General features: G+C 48.7%; 1 protein-coding gene and 1 long non-coding RNA gene across 3 annotated transcripts in view; one reads left to right on the forward strand and one right to left on the reverse strand.

Moving 5' to 3' along the window:
- LOC109451972 (uncharacterized) overlaps positions 1-7,838 on the forward strand; it is a 25,317-nt gene extending 17,479 nt beyond the window's left edge. For both annotated transcript variants that reach the window (XR_002138068.3, XR_002138067.3), the window contains one exon: positions 4,140-7,838. This is a non-coding gene — a long non-coding RNA (uncharacterized LOC109451972). The remainder of the gene's footprint in view (positions 1-4,139) is intronic.
- SP2 (Sp2 transcription factor) overlaps positions 1-14,312 on the reverse strand; it is a 25,189-nt gene extending 10,877 nt beyond the window's left edge. Inside the window, exons 1-2 of the mRNA XM_019740602.3 lie at positions 14,195-14,312; positions 302-378 (exon numbers count right to left, since the gene is read on the reverse strand). Of these exons, the coding sequence (XP_019596161.2) occupies positions 302-378; positions 14,195-14,201 (84 nt within the window). The 5' untranslated portion in view covers positions 14,202-14,312. The remainder of the gene's footprint in view (positions 1-301; positions 379-14,194) is intronic.
- Between the last annotated feature and the right edge of the window lie 10,835 nt (positions 14,313-25,147).

The following is a 25,147-nucleotide window of genomic DNA, read 5'->3' on the forward strand; positions in this document are numbered from 1 at the left end:
AGCAAAGAGCCTCCGGGGTGGAGGGACACAGTCTCTATTTTCCTCATATGATCACTGGGGTCCAGCAGAAGGACCTTGAGTCTAAGCCTGCTTTTCCGCCTGACCCAACTATGGCACCTCTGGTTAAGTGGCCGTGGTTTCTTAGTTCAAAAACAGTGATGACTGAACCTTGCCCTGCCTCCTACCCTCGGGTATTTGTAGTGAGCCAGTGTAGTGTTTTCAGTTGTGGTTTAATGGCAGCGTCAGTGAGTCCTTCCAGACGGATGTGCCCCCCCCCCCCCAGAGCCCACTGCCCACTCACCTGGGTGGTGGAGGCAGCGGGCTGCAGGTAGTCGCTGGGGCTGACAGCGGCAGTGGCAGCCATGCTGGTCTGTGGATCTGGTGGAAGAAAAGAGAGTCAGGCACAAGATGCCCATAAAGAACCCAAGCCCCCTCGCCTCAGACTTTCTTTTGGTCTCTATTCGCTGCTGCTTGTCCAAGAGATGTTCATGACCTTTCCCTATGCTTCCCCACTCAAGGTTAGCAACCCTACAGCTCTTTTCAGTAGATGCCCCTCGCTCTCCTCAGACTCAGCCGTCCAAGCCTGTGGACAGCTAATCCTACCTCCCCTGGACTATCCCCTCCAGCCACCATAAAGCCGAGGATAACACGAAGGTACCGAGACTATGCCAAGAGTGGCTTCAGTAATAAGCTGTGCCACCTAACGGAGGCCTCTCTGGGGGGCACTGCTGACTCTCCCTAGCGAGATCGGAACCCCTATATGGTGGGTGGGGGAACTCCCCCAGCGAATCCTCCACGCTTCCTGTTCACTGCTGCTATAGCCAGATGCCAAGCCAGCCTGGGAGAGAAGCTTTGCTCAGCCAGGATCCCTGACAGGGACACACGTGCTCCATGCTAAAGCCTTGGGTGCTCAGCCTTCACCACAAGGGCCCGGTGGTCCAGGTACTGATCTATAGCACATGGGGAACAGCTTTAGTGAATTTACACTTTTACGTAGGACAATAGGCATGGCACCACACTAGGTATCACCTAGCCGACCTCAGAGGTATCGCCAAGACTAGGAAGCTACTCACTGAATATAATGAGAATAAATTCTACTTTTGTTTAAATGTACATATTTCTACATATGAATATAGCAGGAAAAAGTCTGAAAAAAATGCTAAAATGTTAAAAGCCATTATCTCTTGGTGGTTGAATTTTGCTTGACTAACAAGAATTTTTCTCCTTGTTTTGCTGTATTTTGTCATTTTCCCACAATGAATACACTCTTCTATACTTTAAAAAAAAAAAAAAAGCATTGAGGAAGACAGGTAGAATGGAAATCATGAAATTTGGGGAAAAGAATCGAAGCAATCTCATAGTTCATAAATATTGAGGGAAAGGACACTGGGCAGAGTCAGGCTTGTATCCTAGACCTTTGCAAAGCAGATTTCGGGGAGTACAGAAACAAGAAGGGTATTACTTCAGAGACTTGAAAAGGCAGAATGGCTGAGGCATTGAGCCCCTGTTGGGCATCTGCGGAAAAGAGGACAGAGGTTGGGGAGAAAGTGGAACCATTCAATTTGTCTGGCCTCTGGCTTCTCTCTTTGGGAGAAAGATTCTTAATGGGAAAAGGTAAAGAGAAGGTGAAAGAACTGAATCCAGGCCCTAAATGGTTTCCAGACCCAAAGGCCACACAAACTGCACTCCAGAATAGGAGAGAATTTGCAGCACACTTGTAAATTGTGTGAGAGCTCTGGGCAAAATGCAGAGTATGGGTAGATCCTGAAATATTAGACACTGATCCTGGGCAAAATCCTAGAACAAATAAATGGCTGGACAGTACTACACTCATGGAGGTAAGGAAGCAGTGATCAGAAGGCAAAGGCACAGGGTTGCAAAAAAAACATGTCATGCTGAACAAACCTGTTCTGTGGGGTTTTGGATGGATACACTAGCAGAATGGTATAACCTGTGCATTTCCTTTCAACAAGGCACCTGACTGACATTTTCATAATATTCTTATGAACAAGAAGGGAAAAAACTGCAGGCAGGATGATAGTCTAGTTTGGGGGCTAAGCTGAACATGCCTCCACGTTAAGTGCTGAGATCCACACTATCCTGAGCAGTTTGGCTGCTGCAGGTCAACTGGGGTGTCTCCAACTAGGGGTGGGTCCCAGGGCCAGGGTCTGCAGGGTTTTCCTCAGAGGCTTATGCTTTCTCTACCAGAACGTTTCATTCTTATGTTTTCACTGTGAAGATCATCTTTTTAAAATGAACAAATACTACAGACTGCTGGGTGACTGCTGCTTACCCAAGATTTGCACATTTCAGGGCCTGTGAGTGTTACGGTGCCGCTTGGCACCACTAACTGCGTGGGCTAATCAGGACAACTTGATTCTGCCCATTTAACTCAGGATACATTTGCGCAAAATGAGGGGTGACAGCTCTTCAGAAACGTGGGAGGACTGTCGCTCGGCACTCGACACTGCAGGGTAGGCGTGAGGAACTCAGGCAGCTGGGTGTCGTCTGTGCCGTGCTTATGCTCATCCGGGTTCAACCAAATGTCGTCCTCCCAGAATGAGGCTGTGGATTTGAATTTTACTGGCTTTTCTGTAGTTATTAATTTTATAGGGGCTACATCAATGAGTTGATACACAGATTTGTGTGTGTAATTAAAGTTGTAGCATCTTGAAAACAATCCAAGTTGACTCAAAACATTTTTTCTTTAGAGCAGCAGTGTTCAAATTATTTAGACCGTAAACATTTATCAAAACAATTTACATCAAGACCCAGTGCGCATGTGCACCCACCCACACACACATAACACCCACACACTTCCCTGTCGTGTGCTCACACAATAAGAGTTTCCAGAAACAAAATCCGCCCTTAGTACCCGTGATAGACTTTGATATTTTTCTACTCTATTTCATACTGGTTGTGACTCATTAAATTGGTTTTGTGCCCTTAGAGGCTGGTAAACGCGGCTTTAGAGTAGCCTATCCATGTCCCAAGTTTGGAAAACCATGCAAAAAACTAGAAGGCAAGTTCAGCCTGCAGATGTCACAAGACCAAAAAGGGCTGTAAACGCAATGGGTGTCAGTATTAGCGTTCTTTAAAGAGATCTTTAAAAACTGGTCTGTGCATGAGGTCCCGCCCTAAATGAGAATTCGGACTGTGCTGCCATCAGTGGCGGCCTGGGGCAGTCCTCTCTCAGCACCACTGCGCCTTCTGTAGAACAGAGGTGACGTCATTCTCACGGGATTCCGGGAGGTGTCAGGAATTAATATAAAAAGCATTGAGCACATAGTGGGTAATCAGTGGTGGTTTAAACGTTGAAGTTCAGTAAATCCTGCACTTAGGTTAAAAACAAAAATCACATGTATACAGGATAGGAAGACAGAGCTTAATAGTGGGTCTCATGTGAAAAATCCTAGTGCTTTTGACTCAAAGCTAAATGGGAGCCAACAGAATCTAGATGCGGTTGCCAAAAAAGCTACTGCAACTTGGACTGCATTTCCAAAAGTTCAATCATAGAAGAAAAATAACAGTCCTAGTGTGTTCTGCCACTTGGGCCACATCTGGAGTGTCAGGTTTCATTCTCAGGGACATTTTGAAAGGGGTTTTGCAAAGGGAGCTGGTTCACAGGAGAGCAGCAATGGCTGTGACCAGGATGCCAGAGTAGCGACCCATCAGGGTATTTATTCCATCAGTGGGTTCAAAGGGTGGAACCAAGATTTCAGGGTGGAAATTTAAAGAAGGCAGATTTCAGATTAATAGAATGGGAAAACTTTCAAAAGGTAGAATCTTCCTTCTCTGGAATGGTTTAGCCAGAGGCAGGATGTTTCTGTTGGAGACAGGATGTCTAGATGGGGGTGGGAAGTTGGACTGAATAACCTTTAAGATTTTTATAATTCTCAAACCACGGTGCTGATAAAAACACAAGGTGAGTTCGTTGCTGGCAGGGCTGGGAAGGGAAGGCAGGGGCTTTCCCAGAAGGCTCGCTGGACTCAGGTTCACTTGGCTAAAACTGGTGAGTGAGTCTCCCTGAGACATCCTCCATTATGAAACGGAAGGACAGCAGAGCAGGATGGACAGAGTACAAATGAAATGAAAACTGGCCTAATGCTTCCTACTCATCTCCTTTTCTCCCTCTGCAGTTATTATTAACCTGGACCCAAACTGGCTGGAGACTGGGCAGGGCTCTGAGTGAGTCTTCAGCTAGGAAACTGCACCAGAATCTATGGAAGCAAGTTGCAGACTGCTGGTGCATGACGATGTTGCACCGTTTCAGTTTGGTTTCATTTTCCTCCCCAGCTGGCTCTTGAAATACTCCTCTAGATGCAAACCAATGTTTCTCCTAGCATCATTCAGAGCTTTGTGACCTCTGCCTGCAGATCTGGGCAACCAAAACAGAGACCAATCTCCCTGCCATTGCAGAATTATATCCTGAGATTAACCATGAAAGGGAAAAGAGAAGCATTTACAGTTGGTGTTTGGAAATGAGAAGTGGTTAAGAAGCAGCGTAGATGCGTAACTGTAAGACTATGATCAAAGTACTTCAGAACCTCATTAATTTGGAACCTTATACTGAAAATGTGTAATTTGGACATAAATTTGTGCTTAACCTTTCCTTCATACCATTCAAAGTGAGGCTAAACAGTGTATGAAGACTGCAAAGGGACACTTAGGCAGTTATGTAGTGATTTTATAGCATTCCCACCATTTTATTCGTGCTGTTTGCTTTTAACAGCAGTTTATATCCGATCACTGAAACCTACATTTAGCAACATTAGTAAGTGGGATTATTGCATAGTCTTGAAAGAAGAGGCTACATTTATTCAGAGTTCTGTCTTTCAGACTTTTCATTAGTTAAGGTTGGCTAAAACTTTCCCAACAGTCCCTTGTCTGGTGAAGTTTTTCAGTGTATTTATTATACACGCTCTCTTGGGCTCCAAGGAAAACTTCCAAGGACATCCAACAAGGCACCCAGTGCCCGATGGGACCACACCTGACTTTCCTTTCCCCTGATGGAAGTCAATTTAATTCCAAGAGCAGCAGAAAAGCATCCCCTGAGCATCCCAGGTCTTGATGTGCAGATCCTTTACCTCCACCGCTGGCCCCTCCAGCTCCAGCCGTCTTTTCCTCTCTCCTTGGCCAAACCTCCCTGTCCCCCTCCTTTCTCACGTGCTCATTTCCCTAGCAGTGGCACGGGGACTTCTACCCCAGCTCTCTGCTGACACTGCCCTTGCCCAAGTCACCGAGGACCTCCTCACTGCTAAATCCAAAAGACCCTCTTCAGTTCTTGACCTTTGACCGTTCCCACCTCCTTGAAATCCCCCGATTTTCTCCTACCTCTCTGACCGCCTCTTCCCCTTGTGGGCTCCTCTTCTGTTTGCCACCCCTTAAATACTGATGTTTCTCAGCATCTGTCCTTCTCAGCCAATAACTGTTCCATGGGTGACGGTGTCCACTCACGTGGCTCCAGGTACCTTCCACAGGCTGACGACGCCCAGGTCTGTCCTCCAAGCACAGACCAGTATGTCCAGCCCTCCACTGGGCTGCCCACAGAACTTCCAACACTGATCTGTCACCTTTGCCCATTCTCTCCCCCAGCTTTCTCATCCCCAGCCACCAAGGGCCTTCTTCCAGACCCGTGAAGAGCCTTCGTCTCTGCTGCTGCCCTTTCCTTGTTTAGAGCTCTTCTCTCATCACTAGCTAACACCTATCAGCCTTCAGGTCTTTTTCCTCAACAAAATGTCCTGAGAGCTCACTATGTAACTGGCACATCATTTCCTCAGAGAGGCCTTCCAGGACCCCTGAGATGACATTAATTCTTCTGGTAACACTCACCACCGTTACATAATCATGGGCTAATGTCTCCCTCTCAGTCATAGGAGGGCCCCCTGACGGGCCAGTCTGTTTTCACTGCCGCACCACTGCCCCAAGCCTGGTGAAGAGCCCAGCGACCCTTCAGTGCCTGCAGGTAGAGTAAACGTCTTTGGTGAAAGCAGCCTCTGCTGGTGTTTCCAACCACAGCAAAGCCTGAGCATCACCTTCATCGCCCGCCAATCAAGTCCTCCTGGGTCTACCTCCTAAATATCAATCTCTCTCCAGTCTACTCGTTGCTCCTAATCTCCATCACCATTATCCCAGGATCAAGCACCTTGAGCTCAGCCTGGAATACTGCCCAAAGCCTTCAAAACTGACCTCCCAGCTTCAGCCCCTCTTATCCAGGCTCCGCAATCTGGTCAGAAGAATTTTCTATAATACAAATCCCATCCAGCCACTCCCCTGATGAAACCCTTCAAGAGCTTCCAGTTGACCTTATGATAAGCTTACAGAGGCCAAAACAATCTGTTCCTTCCCTCCCCTCGCCCCCTACCTCTCCTATTTTATCTGTCACCCTTCAGCTCTCCCAGTCGCATATGTACTTCAGTTTCTTTCTTCCGTTTCTGGACGTACAACAGGCCCTCTCGCACTTGGAGCCTCAGTGTGCTCCCTCCCACTTGCCTATTCCTAGTCGGCCTCAGGCTCCTTTATAATTCACTTACTCAGGGAAAGTCTTTCCTGACCTCTTCCCTTCCATCCCCACAAGGTGTGGGGCAAGTGCCCCGCTATGTGCCAGGGTATAGGCCCCACAGCACCTTTCCCAGCACCTTCCCCCGCCACCTCAGGAGGAAGTGTGTCTGCCCTCGGGGTCTTTCCATGGGCAGATCAGGGAGCACTGCATAACAGAAAGAGGCCTCAGAGGGACCCAAGCCCTGGCCATCAGACTAGGGGCAGGCTGTTCCAGGGTCTTTCACTACTCTTGAGACCCAGGGAATGAGAGAGAAAATGAGCGCAAAGAAATACCGCAAGAGTAGGCTTGAGGACGCTCTTTTCCCTCTGGGGAAGAACTTGGCTCAAATTCCACAGCCAGGGCTTGTGGGGACTGAGCTTTTTTTGCCTCATGGGTTCCTACCATCCCAGCTATGGCTTTCTTGGCCTCCTGCTATGGTATTTTCCCCGGAGGAATTTCACTCCGCACAAACAGTCCTTCTGCTGTCTATTTTGGTCAGCCTTAGCTGGGCATAAAGCCAATAAAACAGTTTCTAAGCCTAGTCTTTCCCAGTTACCCAGCCTGGAAGAATTCAGAGCTGGTAAGGGAAAAGCAAGCCAGGCGGGTTTTACAGAACAAAGTTGGACCTCAAAGGGAGCTGATAAATGGGCTAAGAGAACCAGCTTGTGAATGACTTCAAATTGCACTGAACATTCCTGAGACATAAATCTCCAGCCATCATAATAACCATATAAAAAATCTCAATAACAACTAAAGGAATTTCTTTGACTTTGATTAAGAACAACTCTGGGCCATGGTTTGCTGCCACGGGCCAGACGAAGGTAAATAAAGAATGGAGATCTGGGCTCCCCCCCGACTCCTTAGAAGCCTTCCAGCCTTCCCTACTCCCAACTTTGACCCCAGCCTCAGCCCATGACCCTGACGTGTGTCCACAATTTCATCAAGAAATTAAAATTCCCTTCATGAGCTAAGATCCATTATTCTTTTTTTTCAAGCAGAACTTTCAAGAGTCACCTATTTTTGCTGACCCTAATTTCTCTCCTGCCAGTCTTTCTTGAACCTGTTCTAACCAGGCTGCTCCCTCCCCATCTATGCCACAAAAATTGCTCACGCGGGAGCAGCCAGTTAGCTCAGTTGGTTAGAGCGCGGTGCTCTTAACAATAAGGTTGTCGGTTCGATTCCCACATGGGCCACTGTGAGCTGCGCCCTCCACAACTAAATTGAAACTACTTGACTTGGAGCTGATGGGTCCTGGGAAAACACACTTAAAATAAATAAAAGTTTAAAAAAAAAAAAACTGCTCGCGCCACCAGTGACCACCACCTTGCTACCAGTTAATTCTAGACCTCATCTTCTGTATTGATCTGACAGTTAACCTTTCCTCCTTGAAACTTTCTCCACGACACACTTCCCGGTTGGCCTCCTGACCTCTCTGGCTACCTCTTCTAAGACTCCTTTGCTGGGTCCTCCCCACCTCTCAAATTCTAAATGGTTGGGCCACCCCAGGGCTCGGTCTTAGGACCTGTTTTTCTTCTGTCTACACCTATTTCCTGGGTGACTTCATCTAGTCTCATACCATGTTTCCTCGAAAATGAGATCTAACCAGATAATCAGCTCTAATGCGTCTTTTGGAGCAAAAATTAATATAAGAAACAGTATAGTATAGTGTAGTATAATATAATATAATATAATATAATATAATATAATATAATATAATATAATATAATATAATATAATATAATATAATATAATATAATATAATTAATATAATATAATATAATATAATACCAGGTCTTACATTAATTTTTGCTCCAAAAGACGCATTAGAGCTGATTGTCCGGCTAGGTCTTATTTTCGGGGAAACAGGGTAACTTTAAAAACCAATAACAGGTTCTATATAATGATGACTCAAATCTGTATCTTCAGACTCGTACATCTGACTGCCTACAAAAGTCTCCACTTGGCTGTATTAATAAGCATCTCAAATCTAACTAGGCCCAAGCAGGGCTACCAATATCGCCCTAATTCTGTGCCTGCTTCAGACTTCCCCACTGCAATGAATGGAACTCCATCCCTCCAGCTGCTCAGCCCTAAAACCTTTGGGGTCTTCCTCAACCCTTCTTTTTGTCCACACTCTGCATGTGAATGAGCAAACACTTTCAGCTCTACCTTCAAAATATACTCAGAATCTGAGTGCTTTCACCACCACCTCGTTATCACCCAGGTGCGGTCCATCTTCTCTTGCCTCGATAACTGCGAAGCCTCCTTCCTAGCTGGGCTTCTGACCTTGTCCCTGTGTCTCTTCTCAACAAGCACCCAGTGAGACCCATCACACTTACATCATGACGTTATTTCTCTGCTCAGAGCCCCCACAGCATCCCATCTCCCATTCAAAGAGCCAAAGTCCCCCCAGAGACACATAGGGCCCTATGTGACTTGTCTCCCATGACCTTTCTGACTTATCCCCTCTCAACTCTCCCTCTCTGCTTCAACCACAGGCCTGCCTGTGTTCCTGAACATACCAGGCATGACCCCTTCTCAGGGCCTTTGCATGTGCGGTTCTCTCTGCTTGAATTCTTGTTCTCTGCCCCGCACCCCAGGCTGAGCGTGGCTCTAATCTCTCCCCTCCTTCACGGTTTTACTCAAACGTCTCCTGCTCATGGAGACCTTCCCCGAGAGCCCTATATAAATTGCACCCCCTCACATTCTTCCTATCCTCTAATCTGTTTTTCTCCTTAGCACTTTTCATTGTCTAATATCTATTAGTTACTGTCTCCCACTATGATGTAAGCTTCCTAAAGGCATGGACTTCTTTAACCACTGATGTACCTCCCTACCTAGCACATAGTAGGTGCTTAATACACATTTGTTGAATGGATGAATGAATGAATCCTGGAGGCTGCAGAGTGGGAGAGCCTAAATGGAATTCAAGAACCAAAGGAGAAAACCTGCAGATTTGCGTATCCTGGCACTCCTCTGGGCTCTGGACTCATCTGTGATCTGCTCGCCAGCTCAGCTCAGCTGCTCTAGTCCCTGATGGAACTCTCAAGCCCACCAGTCACTTCACACTGGATAAACCTGGCTGTGGGCCGGCACAGTCCAGTCGTGATGCTGGACAAATAGCACAACGCATACACCTCATCACCACACCCCAGGCACTACATTTCCATGCTTCTTTCAATTAACATATATTAAAGGGAGTTCTTTTCCAAGTGAGTTAACATAATGAGGGTTCATGCTATACGAATACCTCTTATCTGTCTCTACCCTGAATTCCTCTCCCCAAAATGTGACTGTGTCATTAGCTAGTTTGCATGTTGCCTGGGTTAGTTGGTCACACTAGAAGGGACTCTGGAAGTGAGAGGGGACACGGGGCAGCAGGGGATGGTGAGAACTCTCCGTTCAGACAGAAGCAGTCCCAGGAAATGGTGCAAGAAAACTGGGACTCAGAATTCTGTCTTGGAGAACAGGAGGGAAAAAAAAAGAATCCAAATTATACTTTTCCCCCTAAAGAATATGATTATGTAAAAAAACACATGCTTTCTCTGCTTTGGCACTTTTATTTGTGAGTCAATCCCTGGGCTGGGATTGGCTTGTGAAACCAGTGGTGACTTCATTTCCCCTGGGAAGAGAGGGCTGGCTTACCAATTATTTTTTTGAAGGCTGGGAAATGTTTTGGTCTGTTTTCAGGCTAATCTGAAACTTCCAATTAGAGATTGACCAAGAGCAGAAATACTCCCAATCACACGCTTCTGCCTGCTGTCTCTTTTCATCATTCACATTCTTTGAGAGGACACTGTGACTCCACCAAGTCCCATAGGAGAGGTAATAAATACCCCAAGAGGAAGCTCTAGAAAGAGGACATTTGGAAATGTGCAGCCAGGTGCCTTTTGGTTCCTGAGCCATTTTCACTCCGGGGCTGAAATGAAACAGGCCACCTAACAGCCTAGGGACAAACTGGAATCTCAGAGCCCTTAGCATCAAAAATAACAGTCATCCACACGAAATCTCTGCATTGTGATGTGCGGGGGCTTCTGGCCAGGTACAGCATGCAATTCTGATGTTGTAGCTAGGGAATGAGAGGTCCAAAGAAAGAATTCAAACAGTTGGTCTGTAAGCATGCTCTTCCTGTGACACAAACAGCCTTGACCTGTCAACGCTGCTCAGAGCTGCTCACTGTGGGCCAACTGAGAAACATCTGAAACTGCGCACTTCGCCCTTTCATACTCCATCGCTCCTGAGCAGAGCTCATCAATCTAGAAATGCCAGTCCAAAGCCCACCCTGATGAGAAGCACAGTGATTCCCTGTACCAGTGGCAGCTTCAGAGAATCTGGAAAAAGCACTTCCTAGACTGAAGTGGGAGCCACGGCTTCCCCCAGGCTGGGAGCACTGACTCTGGGCTTGCTCTTCAGCAGCAGAAAATCAGTTTTCCACTGTGGAATCCTGTCAACTGGAACAAATCCATTAGTACTACCTGGGAGCAATTCCTCAAGGGCACGCTCTAATCCCTGTCCTATTTAGGCTGACAATGCCCTTGAGTTAGTAATGCCCCAAGTTTTTACCTTCTTCTTTTCCCCCAGTTCCAACTGATAACTGACAGAAAAGTGAGACCTCCCTACCCTGAGGCCTCTTAAGAGAATGCTGTCAGCCAAAAAAAAACAACAAAAAAAACAACAAAAAAAAAACCTGCTGATAATTGAGGAAGAACTTTCAACTGCATTTCAGAAATGAACTTCTTAAGAGAGAGACTTTCAACTGCATTTCAGAAATACAAAGATCTAAGCACTGGTTCTATGAAGAAAAGAGAAACCTTTCCCCCACTCCTTCAACAGGCCTAGAATTCACACAATGAGTTGCATGTGGATCCAAACCAAAACAAGCAAAAACCAAATAAGCAAAAACATCAACAAATGCATTCCATAATGATGTCCATTTCTCAGCCCAGCTTGCACTAGTTTGGTCTAGCATGTAAGCCAAAATGTTCCTGGTTTAGAACTTGCTGAGAAGTTCACAAACTCAGTTAAGATATCCAAAGGGACACTCCAGAGCTTCCCAAAAAACTGCTAAGAAAGTATCAGAGCTTCTCCAAATAGATTTTACTCAAGTCCGCAGCCCACAAAGCTTCAGATTGAACCGTGTAACTGTTTAAAGCCAGAAGTGTTCATACCACCACATCTACACACACTGTAAAGTAGCGTTTACATATTCTACACACACTGTAAAGTAGCGTTTCTCTGCATCTTTCATTCTGTGGCCATTGCCCACTCCCTCCAAAATAATTCCTAAACTTTTCAATCTTTGGAAGTGAGGCTTCCAATTTGTGTGTATACAGAGAACAGAGGGAGTGAAGATAAGCCTTTGAAGAATGTGCTAGTTTCCATCACAGAAATGGGGGTGAGCAAGGTCTGAAGACTGCTGAACCAAGTCAATACCAGGGTCTACTGGTTGGCTGCAACAAGCTTATAAGTCTTCACTGAGCCCTCAGGCAATACTTGCTTAAAGGAAGCTTGAGAATTTTCACATACCTATGGCAAAGGACTGTTCAGGCTACAAGGAACACTGTAACTTCTCCAAAAAGGCTACTATTAATCAACAGGAGAAAGAGGAAGTCCAAAGCAAAGATATCAAAATGAACTACCCTATCTGCTGTTACGCCATGAGGTTCCTTTACCCAAACATTTGCCAAATTCTTCTTACAGCTTCTCCTGACAGGGCTCCAGAGGCCCAAACTGTTATAGAATCTAAGGGGGGAAAAAGCTGGCCAGTTTATGTGCTATCAACAGTGATGCCAAACTCTCCTTCTGGAGCCAGTTCTCTCCCTCCTAGGCAGTCACGTGAGGATCTGATTATGAACTAACTGTACTTGGGTCTCCTTGGCAAAGAGACTGTATCTTAACAGCCTAGCTCAGGGGGTTCGTAATTATGTCAGACTAGCTTTTTTGTTGTTGCTGCTGCTGCTTTTAAACAAAGAGGTTAAGCCTCTGTACAACCAAGTGGAAGAACCAGAATTAGAAAACTTACCAATCACCCCAGCCAATGAGAATCCATTTCCAGCAAGTATTAATGCCTGTTAGAAGCCACTGGAACACTGACATCATCTGCCCAACTGATAGGATGACAGATTTGCCCCCTTCATCACACATAAGAGTTTAAAACAAAACAAGTCACTACAGTTATATTCATTATTGCAGACAACAGGTTTCTTTGTGTTATTAAAATTACTCCTATGGTGTAGACTCCATCATTCCTTTCCCAGGCTCTCTGTGAGCTGGCCACACCCTAAACTTCCTAGCCCTAAAAATCTTATCCAAAATACCAACTCAACACTTAGCCCTCCACTGGATTCATAATGCCTTCTGGGGTACAACATGCGAGTTTTAGACAGTGCATGTTAGTGTACCTTGAAAAAATTATTACCCTTCTAGCTGCAATGAAATCGGTCTAATGATGGACCACGGACCAATTCATTGCTTAAGGTATGTCTACTGGCTCTTTCCTTTCTCTAGGAAACAAATAAATGAGCAACATGTAACCTCTGAAAAAGAAACAAAGTGTGGGAAAATGTGTACTGAAAAAAGCCAGACTGAGTTCCTCTGGATAAAGTTAATTAAGAAACAATTAAGACAGTATATTGGAATCAAAACTAAGTAATGCAGTGAAGACAGGTTTCTCTATTGCCCAAAGACACAGTTCTTTTTCAACTAAAATTAGAAAGCCACGAGAGAACGTAAGCCAAGAAGCACGGGTAAGAGGCGGAGATCCTTAAGTCAGCAATGGGGATAGAGGCGGGGTGGATTGAAAGTAAGTATCCATTTTGTTTATTTCTTCTGTTCATGCTTAGGTTTGTGCCTGGCCCATTTGGGATTCAGCAGTTCCCTCCAGAGGACTTGAGGTAATAGAAGCTCTGTCAACAAGTTCTTAACCATCTCACAATTCTGCTAAGAGCTTGCAGATATCTAGCTGGAAGCTCAAGGAGCCAAGTGAACACAAGTGAACACATTAAAAGGTTTTGCCCACTCGCAGTCTAAGGCGAGAGGTCATCGGCCTAGGGAGTGCCCTCGTGTCCTGACACCATCTCTAGATTGGGATACATCGGTAAGGAGGTTGGCTTCTATACCCAGCAGTGCCCACATGGTTGGCGCTGTCTGAATTTGAAGCATTCCCTTGCCCCTCTCTGCACTCGGGAGAATCCTGAATGGATGGTGAGCACCTAGAGTTAAGAGTGCAGGAAGGTCGGCCGAACACAGTGCGAGCGTGAGGGGCATCGGCCGCCTCTTCGGAGCAGACCCAGCCAATATCCACCTGCCGGACAGCGCTGAGACAGGTCGGCAACCGGGCGGAGGGGGTACCAGGCCGGCCCCAGGTGCCCGCTCCTCTCGCCAGCCCTCGGAAGCGCCGCACTCCCGCCCAGCGGGCTCCGAGGGGGCGGGGAGTCGAACGCCCCCTTCCGGGTGCCTCCGCCCGGCTGGCCAGCCCCGCTCCTCCTCCGGGCGGGAATCCTCCCTCCCCCGCCCCTCCCGGAGCCGGGCCCCGGCGCCAGGCCCGGCCCCAAGGGGCAACCCCCGGCCCCAGTTTCCCCTCCCTGCGGCCTCTGCCCGTCTTCCCGACCCTTGGGGGCCGGAAAGACCCCGCCGGCAGCGGCCAAGACCCACCGCTCATTACGACATCTTCCTCCCTGGCCTCCGCCGCCTCCGCCGCCACCGAGAGCCTGACACCGCCCGCCTAGCACCCGCCAATCCCGGAGCCCGCCACCGCCCGAGCGACGGCAGCGTTCACCAATAAGAGGTCTGTACATTGGGGACCGACAGCACTACTAACCAATCAAAGAGAGGTATCGAGAGCGACGTTGGTTTGGCCAATAGGTCTGTGAAATGTCACTGATGGACGGTAGAGGGCACCAACCGGATACCCATTGAAGAGTGAACGACATGTTCACCAGCCAACTGGCGGGAGGCAAAGTCCCGCCCACGAGTTGGTTGATGGACAGCAACAGGAAGCTAAATGGGCAGGGTCTTACTTGAGGACTGGTTTTGTATTGGTTGTGGTTGACCTTCCACCCACCTCTAACCCAGAAGATGAGTGATAGATCTGCCCTAAAGCCAATCAGAAGTCCTCAGGGTGAGGCCATGAAAAGCCCTGTAAATAGCATATACATTACGCCTCAATCCAGTGTCGCCCTGGTGTGACAGGGGCTTTCTCCTCTTCGGCCACTCAACCTCATACCTGGTGAGCCACCAGCCTTTTATTAAGTCCCTCTCCTTTCTCCCCGGGAGAGGGAAATGAGCCCCCAGGCTACTTTGTACAACGAGGCATTGGAGTTCGACACGATAGCGGGAGTTGGGGCTACGTGACTTCTAAGAGAAGGGATTGTTTTCACCGTCTCAGTTCAAGCCCCTGACTTGTAATCCTCACCTGGTTGTTGCAGTGACCCCCTAACTGATGGTTCCCAATCGTGGGCATCAGAATCACCTTAAGCTTTCTAAAAATAAATTTTCCGTGCAGCCTCTCTTAATCCTGTTGTGTACTTCTGGGACCCTCCTGGAATATGCACTCTAACCAGGACCTCGGGTGGACAGTTGGTGTCTGCCCCCACTTCCCTGTTTGAAAGAGGTGCTGTGAGTAAAGCATATGGCAGGTGCTACCCGTATTGGTTTATCTTTCTCTCCCAGCTCTTTCCTGTAGACGCATAACTTGGGAAGTCTACCTGACATTAGTGAGAAGGAATCCACTCTGGCTCCAGACCAGCCTGGGCTCGAAACTTACACATCCCACTTGCAGAGAGGCAGGTACCGAAACTGAGCCTGTGTCCTCATCTATGAAACGAGGCTAATCACACCTACACCTTAGAACAGTGGCTTTCCTTTTTTTTTTTTTTTTTAAACCATAACCCACAGTGAGAAATACATTTGCATCCGGCCCAGTACACTTACACTCTTATGAGTGTATAACAGTTTCTGAAAACAATACTTACCCCTTACTACCTGTGATGCACAGATATTTTCTATCCTACCCTAATCTTTCTCTCTTTTTTCGTGTCCTTTTCTTTCATTCCTGGCAGTTTGAAAAACACTGTCATAAAGGGTTCGTGTGATAAAAATTATATAAAATACTGAGCAGAATGCCCAATGCACAGTAATTGCTGAATAAATGTTAATAGTCTCTTCCAGTCTACCCCTCTCAGCCTTAGCCTTTGAAAACTAAGACTTTAGAAAGATATCAGTCCTCTAGTTAAGATCCTTCATTGGTTCCCTATGCCTTTCTGGGTAAAAAGTCCAAACTCCTTTTTAGGTAAACAAGGTCCTTCACACTCTTTATTTGTGTATCTTTCATGCTTTATCTCCCTTCTCCACACCATTCCCTTCCTATAAATCCTCTCCTTTTGCCTCAAGGAAAGATTTCACAGTTCCTGAACACTTACGCTTCCCTCTACTATTTTCCTTCCTACCTCATCTTTCTTTTGGTAAACTCCTATGCATCCTTCAAGACCCTACTCAAAGTCTGCACACCGAACTCCTACCCAGCCATAGCTTTTTCCTTCTCTGGACTGTTCTTGGAACATGCAAAGGGCTTCACTCACTGCGTAAGTATGAGTAAATTACACAGTTATTTTTACTTCTGATTCCCTGCTAGACCAAGCTACAGTGGAAGGATTGGGGTGAGGCGAGTACACAGAGGACTGGCAGGAAATGTATGCTGAGTTAAAGAATGAACATTTGCATACAATTACATCTACATATGACTTGTTTATATAGACCATACATTCTGTTCCCAGGCCATTTTTCAAGTTAAGATTGCTTCACTGTCAAGCTAAGAACTCCACCCAGGTTCAGTGACTCAGGGTTTTGTGGGGGGAGGTGGGGTTGAATATCCTGCTGGGCCACTGCCAAACCTCTTGTGGTAACAAAAGCTGGGGGCAGCTGTGCTTCTCTCACCCTAGGCGCCCAATCATGAAGTCAGCAAAAGTGGGGGGGGGTGCATATGTGTAGGTGGGAAGACAGGGTGCAAAAACTTAGAAGAATTTAGCAGCAGTTTTGAGTTAACTTGAATGGTTCTTCCCTCTTGAAGGCCGCCATTTTCTTGTTGTTTTTTTTCTTTATTTCTATCCTATATAGCTCCACTCTTACTACAGTCACAACCAAGAAAGGGGGCACTTTCTAAGGGGAGGACCACCTTACACTTTTGTCAGGACCGTTGGAGTCTTTGAGCCTCATGTACAACTCCCCAAAATCACGTCACAACTTCTGTTCCCACATATTGCTTCTTTCAAGATGGCCCCATCTTCAACAGAGAGGAAGGAGGCCAGGCAGCCAGCCTCTAAATGCTCGCTTTCTCCTGATTGCACTTTAGACTCAACAAATAGCTTTTAATAAATTCTGAAGTCTAAATCCCATCCCAGGCCAAGGAAACAGAATCTCTAGTATTGGGACCCTGATGACAGCATTAAGTTCCTCAGGTGAGTCCAGAGGGCAGCCAAATGTTGAGAACCACTCCTTAGTCCAAGATATCTTCCCACTGGGGGTGCCCTAGTAAAAAACACTATGAACAGACTGTACCCTCCACCCCCACCCACTCCTGTCCCTCCCCTTTCTGAATTTCTCCCCTTCCCCACCCTACCTGCCTCTGTCTGCAGAGCCAGAGCTGATAAGTGGTTCCTGCTGTGTCTCAACATCAGTCGGTCAGATCTCTCTTCCCTGGTGCATCTGGGGCAGGTTCTTCGTGATGTTCTCTTGTTTCCAACGGCTTTCAGCCTCTTCCTGCTCTAAGTTGTCACTTTTTCTCCTTTTCTAATTTACAAAGCTACCTATTCTCCACCCTTAAGAGCCCCATGTTTCTCTTGTCCACTACTGCACCTTCCATGCCCAGCACATTGCTCAATATATAGTAGGAGCACAGTAGATGTTTGTTGACTGACTGACTGACGGTATCCTCCTAACACTTTTCATGGATTTATGCCCTTCTGTTCCAGACCCAGCTTCCTCCACCTCCGTTTCACTTTTCCTTCTTGTCTGCTTTTTAACCCCTTTTCTTCTTCATTTCCCCATACTTTTCCTGCTTCCTGACATCCTCCTTGTTCTCTTCTGCATATGGCTGCCCCCATCTAATTCATTAGTACCAAAGAGTGAATGTCTATCCCCAAGGATGCTGAGGGCACCAGAGGGAGAGATGGATGGATGCAGAACCACAGTCTCTGCCCTTAAAAAACTCCAAATTCCTCTGAGGCCTCCTATAAAAGAAACCACATGTTCCAGCTGCTGCTGGATGTCCAGAAACTAAAAGAATATCAACGTCCCAGCCTTTGACTATCTGTTGGTCCTCACTCATAGCTACAACCCAAGCTTTAATCTTTATTTTTGAAGAGTGACAGCCAACTCAGCCTTCTATAGGCTGCTCATTCTGCCTTAAGGATTTTCCCAGGAGCCTTTGCTTCTCTCCTTTACCTCCTCTGGTTTTCTACATTCTCCTCTCTTTCCACCTACAGAGAAATCAAGGTTGCAGACGTTTCAAACCATTCCTGACATTCACATGCCCAGAGAGAGATTTGATGGGACAAACACCTAATTTAAATAAATTATGGCTACTTTTTTCCTCCCAGGTCCATCTATGATTTCAATTATCCAGGTGTCCTCAGTCTTCTGTGAGCATGAGAAATGGACAGAGGCTGTAAAATGCATCTCCCTGTTCTACTTCGGCAGCTACCTGACTCCACACCCCAGATGCACACACACAGCCACCCCTCTTTCTCCACTGCCCAGAGAGGCCCCTCCAGACCCCCACACCCTGACTCATCAACTCCCTCTACCCACTGGTTCTCCTGCCCAGACCGATGGCTGTCCAACTGCCATGGAATCTTCCAGCAAAAGCATTCCACCCATCCTTCCCCACAGGGTTCTTCCTTCTTCTCTGGTTCTTCTTACTCTCAGTCCCCTGAGCATGAGGTCTGTGGAGCTAAGGAAGAAAGGGCAGCCCCCACCCCTAACCTAAGTAGGGAGAAGGAGCCGTTCAGGGTGGAAAGCACTGGTGCCTCCTCGGCGTTTGTGTGTCACCACCAGGGGGAGCCCAAGGCATTTCCAAAAGCCGGCGTGGGTTTTGTTTCTGTTTTTGGAAGTATAATTAAAATATAACATTATATTAGTTTCAGTGTACAGCATAATGATTTGATATTTGTATATATTGTGAAATGATCACCACAACAGGTCTAGTTGCCATCTGTCACCCTACAACATTACCTTTTTTTTCTTGTGATGAGAACCTTCAAGATCCATTCTCCCAGCAACTCTCAAATATGCAATACATAGGGGTTTTTAACCTTACAGGAAGGAAAGGCAGGCATAGAAATTCCGCTTAACAAGCATGCATTGAGTGCCTACTGTTTGCCAGATCTAGCCCTTACAAAGTCTCCTCGTAAGGAGCAGTTCGCCTCTTCAAGGAATCATTTCCTACCTAACCAGCTCATTTTACTGATTCTGGTAACAACATACTCTCTCCACTTCAGCCTCTCCCCTGCACTCAGCCCTTTCCACCCCTCCTAACCCCTACCACCACAGCTCCATGTCTGCTTCTCTGAGTCCACGCTTCCCACAGCAATCTGGAAACGTCCCTGGGGAGAAAAGGGGGTTGTGAATTTCCCTGAGCAGGCACTGTCTCCCTCTCTCTTCTGTGTGGCCCTGACCCCCTTCTGTCTAAGCCCCATCTCTAAGTTGCCATCACAAGTTTCCTGACGGTTCCCCAGAAACCTTGAGTGTGGAGGGTGTGGATATAGTGAGGCCAGTGGCTGGGATGCTGAGCTCAGGAGCCTAACTTCTTCCCCTGGAAGCGCCAACCCAGCTGGCAGAGACTCAGGAAGTGGGCGATGGTGGCGATAACAATAACAATAATAATATTAATAATAACATTGGGGCTCACAAAACAGCTGTGAAATACCCTATAATGATTCCTTATATTTATAGATCTCCTTCTCTTCCTAGACACTTCAGAGCCATTGCCCAATTAACCCTCCCAGCTTCGCTAGGAGGGACAATTAACCCCATATTTTATGGCCTGGGGAAACCAAAGGAGGTGATAAAGTTGGCTAAGGTCACACCGTATATTAGTGACAGCAGAATGTAGAGTAGCATTCTCCCCTTCCTTTCCTCTCTCTCCAGACCCACCCACCTAGGTGTGTGTACCCATGAACATACACATACTCGCTCACACACGTACATGCTCCCTGCCCATCCCAAATCTACCTTGCCAGGGACCTCAACATCTGGGAGAAGCTAGAACTGTGGTAAAGGATGGTTGCGTGGTGGTACAGGGAGGGACCTCCCAGTTATCCCTGAGGAAGCCTTCGCAGGGCCAGCCAAAGCTCCGGGAAAATCTTTCTCTGTTCTGTTGGACACTCATGTCGGGCATTGTGCCAGTCAGGACTAAGCCTCTCCTGACTTCGGGACTCGTGAGGAAAGAAATGTGGGGCGTCTGGGGCCCTCATACTCTATGTCCCCCACTGATAGTGCCAGACCCATGTACATTCTGAAAGCCAGTGTGAAGAACCCTATTAGCAACGTGATTCCGAGCAGGAAAAGAGGTGGGACAGCCCTGGGGAGGAAGGAGAGGGCCTTCCCAATAGCGAGAATGGCAATTGTTTGGCCTACACAAGAAGACACTGAGGACAGGAGCAGGGGGAAGAGGGGAGAGATGGTGCTGGGGCATAGGACTCAATCTCAGCTTCCAGTCTTCACCGGGAAAGTATAACAAAAACAAGGAGAAGCTTTTTTCTAGTCTACACTCAGGTACGGAAAGGGGGAATGTGCTTTTGTTTACAGCAGGAGGGAGCAAAGTTATCTCATCTAAGAGCTTCCTGCTTATACAAAGTAATGCCCTGGAGCAGGTGACAGCCCAGGCCTGCGAGGTAAAGGTGGGATGACATTTAGCTAATGTAGACTCCTCTTCCAATTGGCTAGGACACTGGGATTGCGAGAGTTACACTTGGGTGGGTCCATGTTTGGAGAGAACAGCAGTAGAAACCAATTTATGGCAGCCTTGACTAGATTCTTCAAGTCACTGATCTTTCTTGACTGGCCCCCACCCCCAGCTCCACTCCTGACTCTTCTCAAGCCTCTGAACCCCTGACCCCTGAAGCCAGGGCCTGGGACTGTCCCTCCCCCAGCTCCTGGTTTCCCTGGCTGAAACTCCCAGGCTCCACATTGCTGAGATTTTACTAGGGCTCCCAGCTGGGTCCCACCTTTGATCTGGCTTCAAAAAATAAAAAGCAGTACCAGGAGAGTAATTTTCCCCGACCTGCTGGGGAGGAAAGCAGGCTGGAGGCAGGTCCTGACCAGCCCGGCCCACTCTTCCTTGAGCCTGCAGTCTGAAGCTGGTGACAGGAAGGTTGGGGGCCAAGGAAGCAAAGCCATTTTTCCTCTCCGGCTTCCTCCCCTCCCTGCTAGAGCACTGACCTCAAGTTAGTCTTCCATCCCTACCCGTCAATCAGCAGGAGAAAGGATGAAAGGACAGACAGAACAGCCGCTTGCCTGACCAACTTCCCCAATACTGGGCTCCTCGCCCCAACCTCTTGCCTATTGGGCTGGATTAGAGCAGTGCCCTGCTTGGAAGGGCAGTGTCTCAGTCCCCTTCCCCACTGTGCCCCTGGCCTGTTCCTGAGGAGTCCTGACCGACCACTCAGGGTGGGGCCCGGCAATGGGCAAGCCTGTGCCCACCTGGCTGGGCACCAGAGACATTACTCAGTTGGCTGTCTCAGTGCCAGCTCTGGTCTTGGGAGGGTGGACTAAGGGGTGGGGAGGAGAAAGTCAGGCTGGAGAGAGGGTGGGTCAGCCTTTTATGGTGCTTCCTCCCTATCCCTCTCCCTACAGTGCTACAAGGCCCAGGCCCAGGATTTCCATCTTCCGGCAGCAGCCCCGCCCCCCTCCCAGTTCAAAGGCTCTGGCTCCTCACCTGTCCCAGATGCTTACCGGCCCTTTTAAGTGGTTAGCAGTACACCCCTCCCCCACACAGCTGAGGATCAGGGCTCCTCCATGCTGGTGTAGGGGACCTGGGGTGCAGAGTCCAGAGTCTGGGAGGAGGCAGAAACACACCCTTAAACCAGCTGAGCTGCCCCCAGAGATGTCAAGCCCGAGACATTGGCCACTAGATAATCCTTCCATGGGTGAGGAAGGAGCCAGGGGTCCTGCCCAAGGGAAAACTGGCAGCTGGTTTGGTTGGCAAGAGCTGAGGCTATGGAGCTGGGGCCCAGTCACCTTCCGCTCCTGAGAGTCCCAGCTCAGCCTTTTGGCTCATTGGCTGAAATAAGAGATGGCCACCAAGCACAGAGACTTCCTGAGTTTCTGCAGCCTTATTGTGCCATCTTCGTCTCCCTTCAGGTAAGACTCCTACCCTACATACACACTCTGAAAGTACTCCCTCAATATTGAAACTCTTCCAGAACTGGCCAGAAGTCACACTCCTGTTCCCACTGCCAGGCCACTGTGGCTCTTTCCTTGTCTGGGAAAACGGACCACCAGGAGCAGAGCCCCACTGTCTCCAGAAGAAGGCCCCTTCTGGAGGTTTCCTCCCTCGACTCCCCCTATCTTGCCCCAGGCACCTCTCTCTGACCTGGGGGCAGAGAGGAGAATCCAGGGTGGGGGAGGAAGTTGGGAGTCACCTAGTCTCCAACTGGGGCTGGATCCCCACAGCGATAACCATCTTTCTGGCAGCTCCAACCTGTTCTATTGGTGAGTAATTTTTTTTCCTAGAGAAAGGTGAAGGCCGTGGTGGGGAGTTATTCTGGCTCTGAAGTGTCCTTGCAGCTCCCCAGGCCCCTTCCAGGCCTTGTGCAAGAGCTATAAATCTCTAACCACCCGCAGGCCTGGGGGGGCTGCTGCCTGACTTTCATGTCGGGAGGTTTTATGCGTTTGCTCCTCTGTCAGGCTCCACAGCGCCTGCCTGGGGCCCCTCCCCAGCCTGTAAAAATCCAGTCCCATAAATCTCGGCGGCCCCCCTAGGGGCCAAGCAGCGTTCCTCCCACTCCACCTCCCACCCATAAGCATCTCTCCCCCCAAGAAATAGCAGATAGCAGAGCAGTAGCAGAGAACAGAAGCAAAAGGATTTCTGAGAAGGGCCGCAGTTGGGTGGGGGCTTTCTGGGGCCTGCCTCACCCTTATTCCTCTGCCATCAGCCGCCGCCTGGCTATGTTTGGACCCTGTAACTGAAAGGTCTGCTGCAGCAGCTTCCAGTGCTGGAGGGGTTTCTGGGGGGTCTCTGGTTGGGAGGCCCTTGGCCTCCATGGCCTGCCAGCATCCACCTGAGCCTCCTGAGACAGGTGGCTGTCTGTCTGCCAAGCCCCCAGGTGCAATCAGGAGTGGCAGGCAGCCCAGTGACTATGCTGCTTTCCTGGATCAAAATGGGGAGCCTGAGGAATGGGAATGGGAGAAATAGTGGCTGAAACCTGGAGGGGTCAAAGGATCACTTTTAGGGTCCAGTGGATTCAGTGGTAAAACACAGTTCTTAACTTCCCGGTCTGATAGGGAAGATTGGACTCACCCTGGACCAGGCCAGAGAGAAGGGGGTCAGCTTGCAGGCCCTGAGGTGAGTCTCAGGGCTGGGGCAGGAGGAGGAGGTTTGGGCTTATGTCTGGGATCCTCTGGATGGAGAAGGGAGCACAGGACTGGTTCAGGAAGGAGGACAAGGTGAGAGCAGCAGAGGACAGGGCGTCTCCGGTGGAGGGAACAGTCTGTTCGAAGTTTCCCAGGGGGGAGAGGATGCAGGCGAGGCGGGGGAAATGAGCAGGTTTGCCAGGAAGGAGAGAAGCCTGTGGTTGGCTCTGCCCTTCTGGAATCGAGGTGAAGCTGAAGGTTGGGAGAGGCAAGGTGGGCCGTGGGGGAGAGGGCTCCACCGTAGAATGGAACGCAGACTCGCAGGCAGGAGAACTTCCCACTCCAGGGTTGGCTGACCCCCTCCCGCCCCCCCCCCCAGGCTTTCGCTTCCAGAAGAGAGGACATCAGGAAACCCATGCTATCTGTGATGCAAGTCATCTCACCCACCCCTCCCCCATCCTGCCATGTCCAGATTCAGCCAGACTTACATTCTATCTCCCCACTCTCACTGCCAGGCAAGAGAGTGCTAGTGGCGACCATTTATTGAGCACTTTCCACTTGCCAGGCATTTTACATACCCTTACCCCCTAAGCACTTTACATACACTTACCCACACTTTACAGATGAGAAAGTTGAGGCACAGTGAGCTTAAGTAACTTGCCCAAAATCACCCAGCTGGGTAATGGCACAGTTAGGATCCCAACCCAGGCAGGCTGGCTCTGGAGCCCAGTGTTCTTCACCTCTGCCCTCTACTGTGGAAGTAAGTGGTGCCATCGCTGAGGCCAGGGCCAAGAGCATACTCTGTACCAACTCCCGACTCCCACTGAGGCCAACGGGGGGTATTGTCCTCTTTCCTCAGGAAAGGAGCAGTGTGGCCTAACATTCTCATCCTCTCTGGGGGCCCTTTGCCTCCCGGGGATTACCCACCTCTAAAACAGCATCAGGAACTAGCTGCTGACTCCTACTGGGTGCCCTGCTTCCGCTAGCACCCAGCAGCCATCGGGAAACAGGGCAATAGCAAAAGTGAAACTGACTCAGCTGGTTTCTTGCCCCCACCTAGGGAAATGGGAAGCAGGCTCAGCTGGACAACACCCAATTAGGCACTTTTTATTGCCCACACCGTCATAATCCTCAGAGCTTGGCCAGGATGTAGAGGAAGTGGGATAATATGGAATTCCAGAGTCCATCCCAGCCATCCCCCTACTTCCGGATGGGAGAGCCCAAATGCCATCCAGGAGAACTTTCCTCCAAGTGAGGCCACAGCCCTAGAATCAATAGGTCTTTGTGTCTCCCAAGTCTTTCAGCCTCAGAAAGGGGTTTCTCTAGTCCTTTGCTCCAGCAACTCAGGGGAGAGTTTGTTCGTTCCCAGGACAGGGTTGGCAGGGAGCTAGGGCACCAACACGGTTGTGGAGGCCTCTGCTTGGTATGCCCTGGGCGTTGGCTCAGGAGTCAGGGAATGACTGATTTTTCAAGTACAATCTGACTTCTCTCTCAGACCCATAGCTCCCAGAGGACACTGGTCTTGACTCCTCCATCAGACTGAACACTCCTTGAGAAGGTGTCTTCCCAAAAGAGGGCCATGCCTCATTTGTCCCCTGTCCCTTCCCTCAGTGTCCCAGGGCAGAGCTTTGTCCACAGCTGCTGTCCATAGAACAGTGATTCTGGCTTTGACCCAAAAAGGGCTGCATTCTGGTTAGGAAGTGCCACTGCAGCTTTTCAGAGTTTCCATTTCCTCATCTGTAAAATGGGGTAATACGGTCATAGAACCCACCTCAGGGGTCGTTGTGAAGATTAAATAAAGTCTGGCCCACAGTAAGGGCTCAGTGAGTGAAAGCTCTTATTAGCTCTTTGGGAAACTGGCAAAAGGGAAGAGACTCCTTCCTGGGCAGCAGCTTTCTGCCCATCAGAAATCAGAATGGGACTCCAACATCCCAGGCCTAGCCGGATAACCCTCAGAATGGGAGTGGCGGAGGACAGCTGGCCTGGTGGCTCTGTGCGGGTCTCTGGCTGGACCGATCAAGTCCATCATCTCCGGGA

This window comes from Rhinolophus sinicus, chromosome 12 (genome assembly GCF_057876585.1).
Source record: "Rhinolophus sinicus isolate RSI-liver-muscle chromosome 12, RSI-T2T, whole genome shotgun sequence".
Lineage (NCBI taxonomy): Eukaryota > Metazoa > Chordata > Mammalia > Chiroptera > Rhinolophidae > Rhinolophus > Rhinolophus sinicus.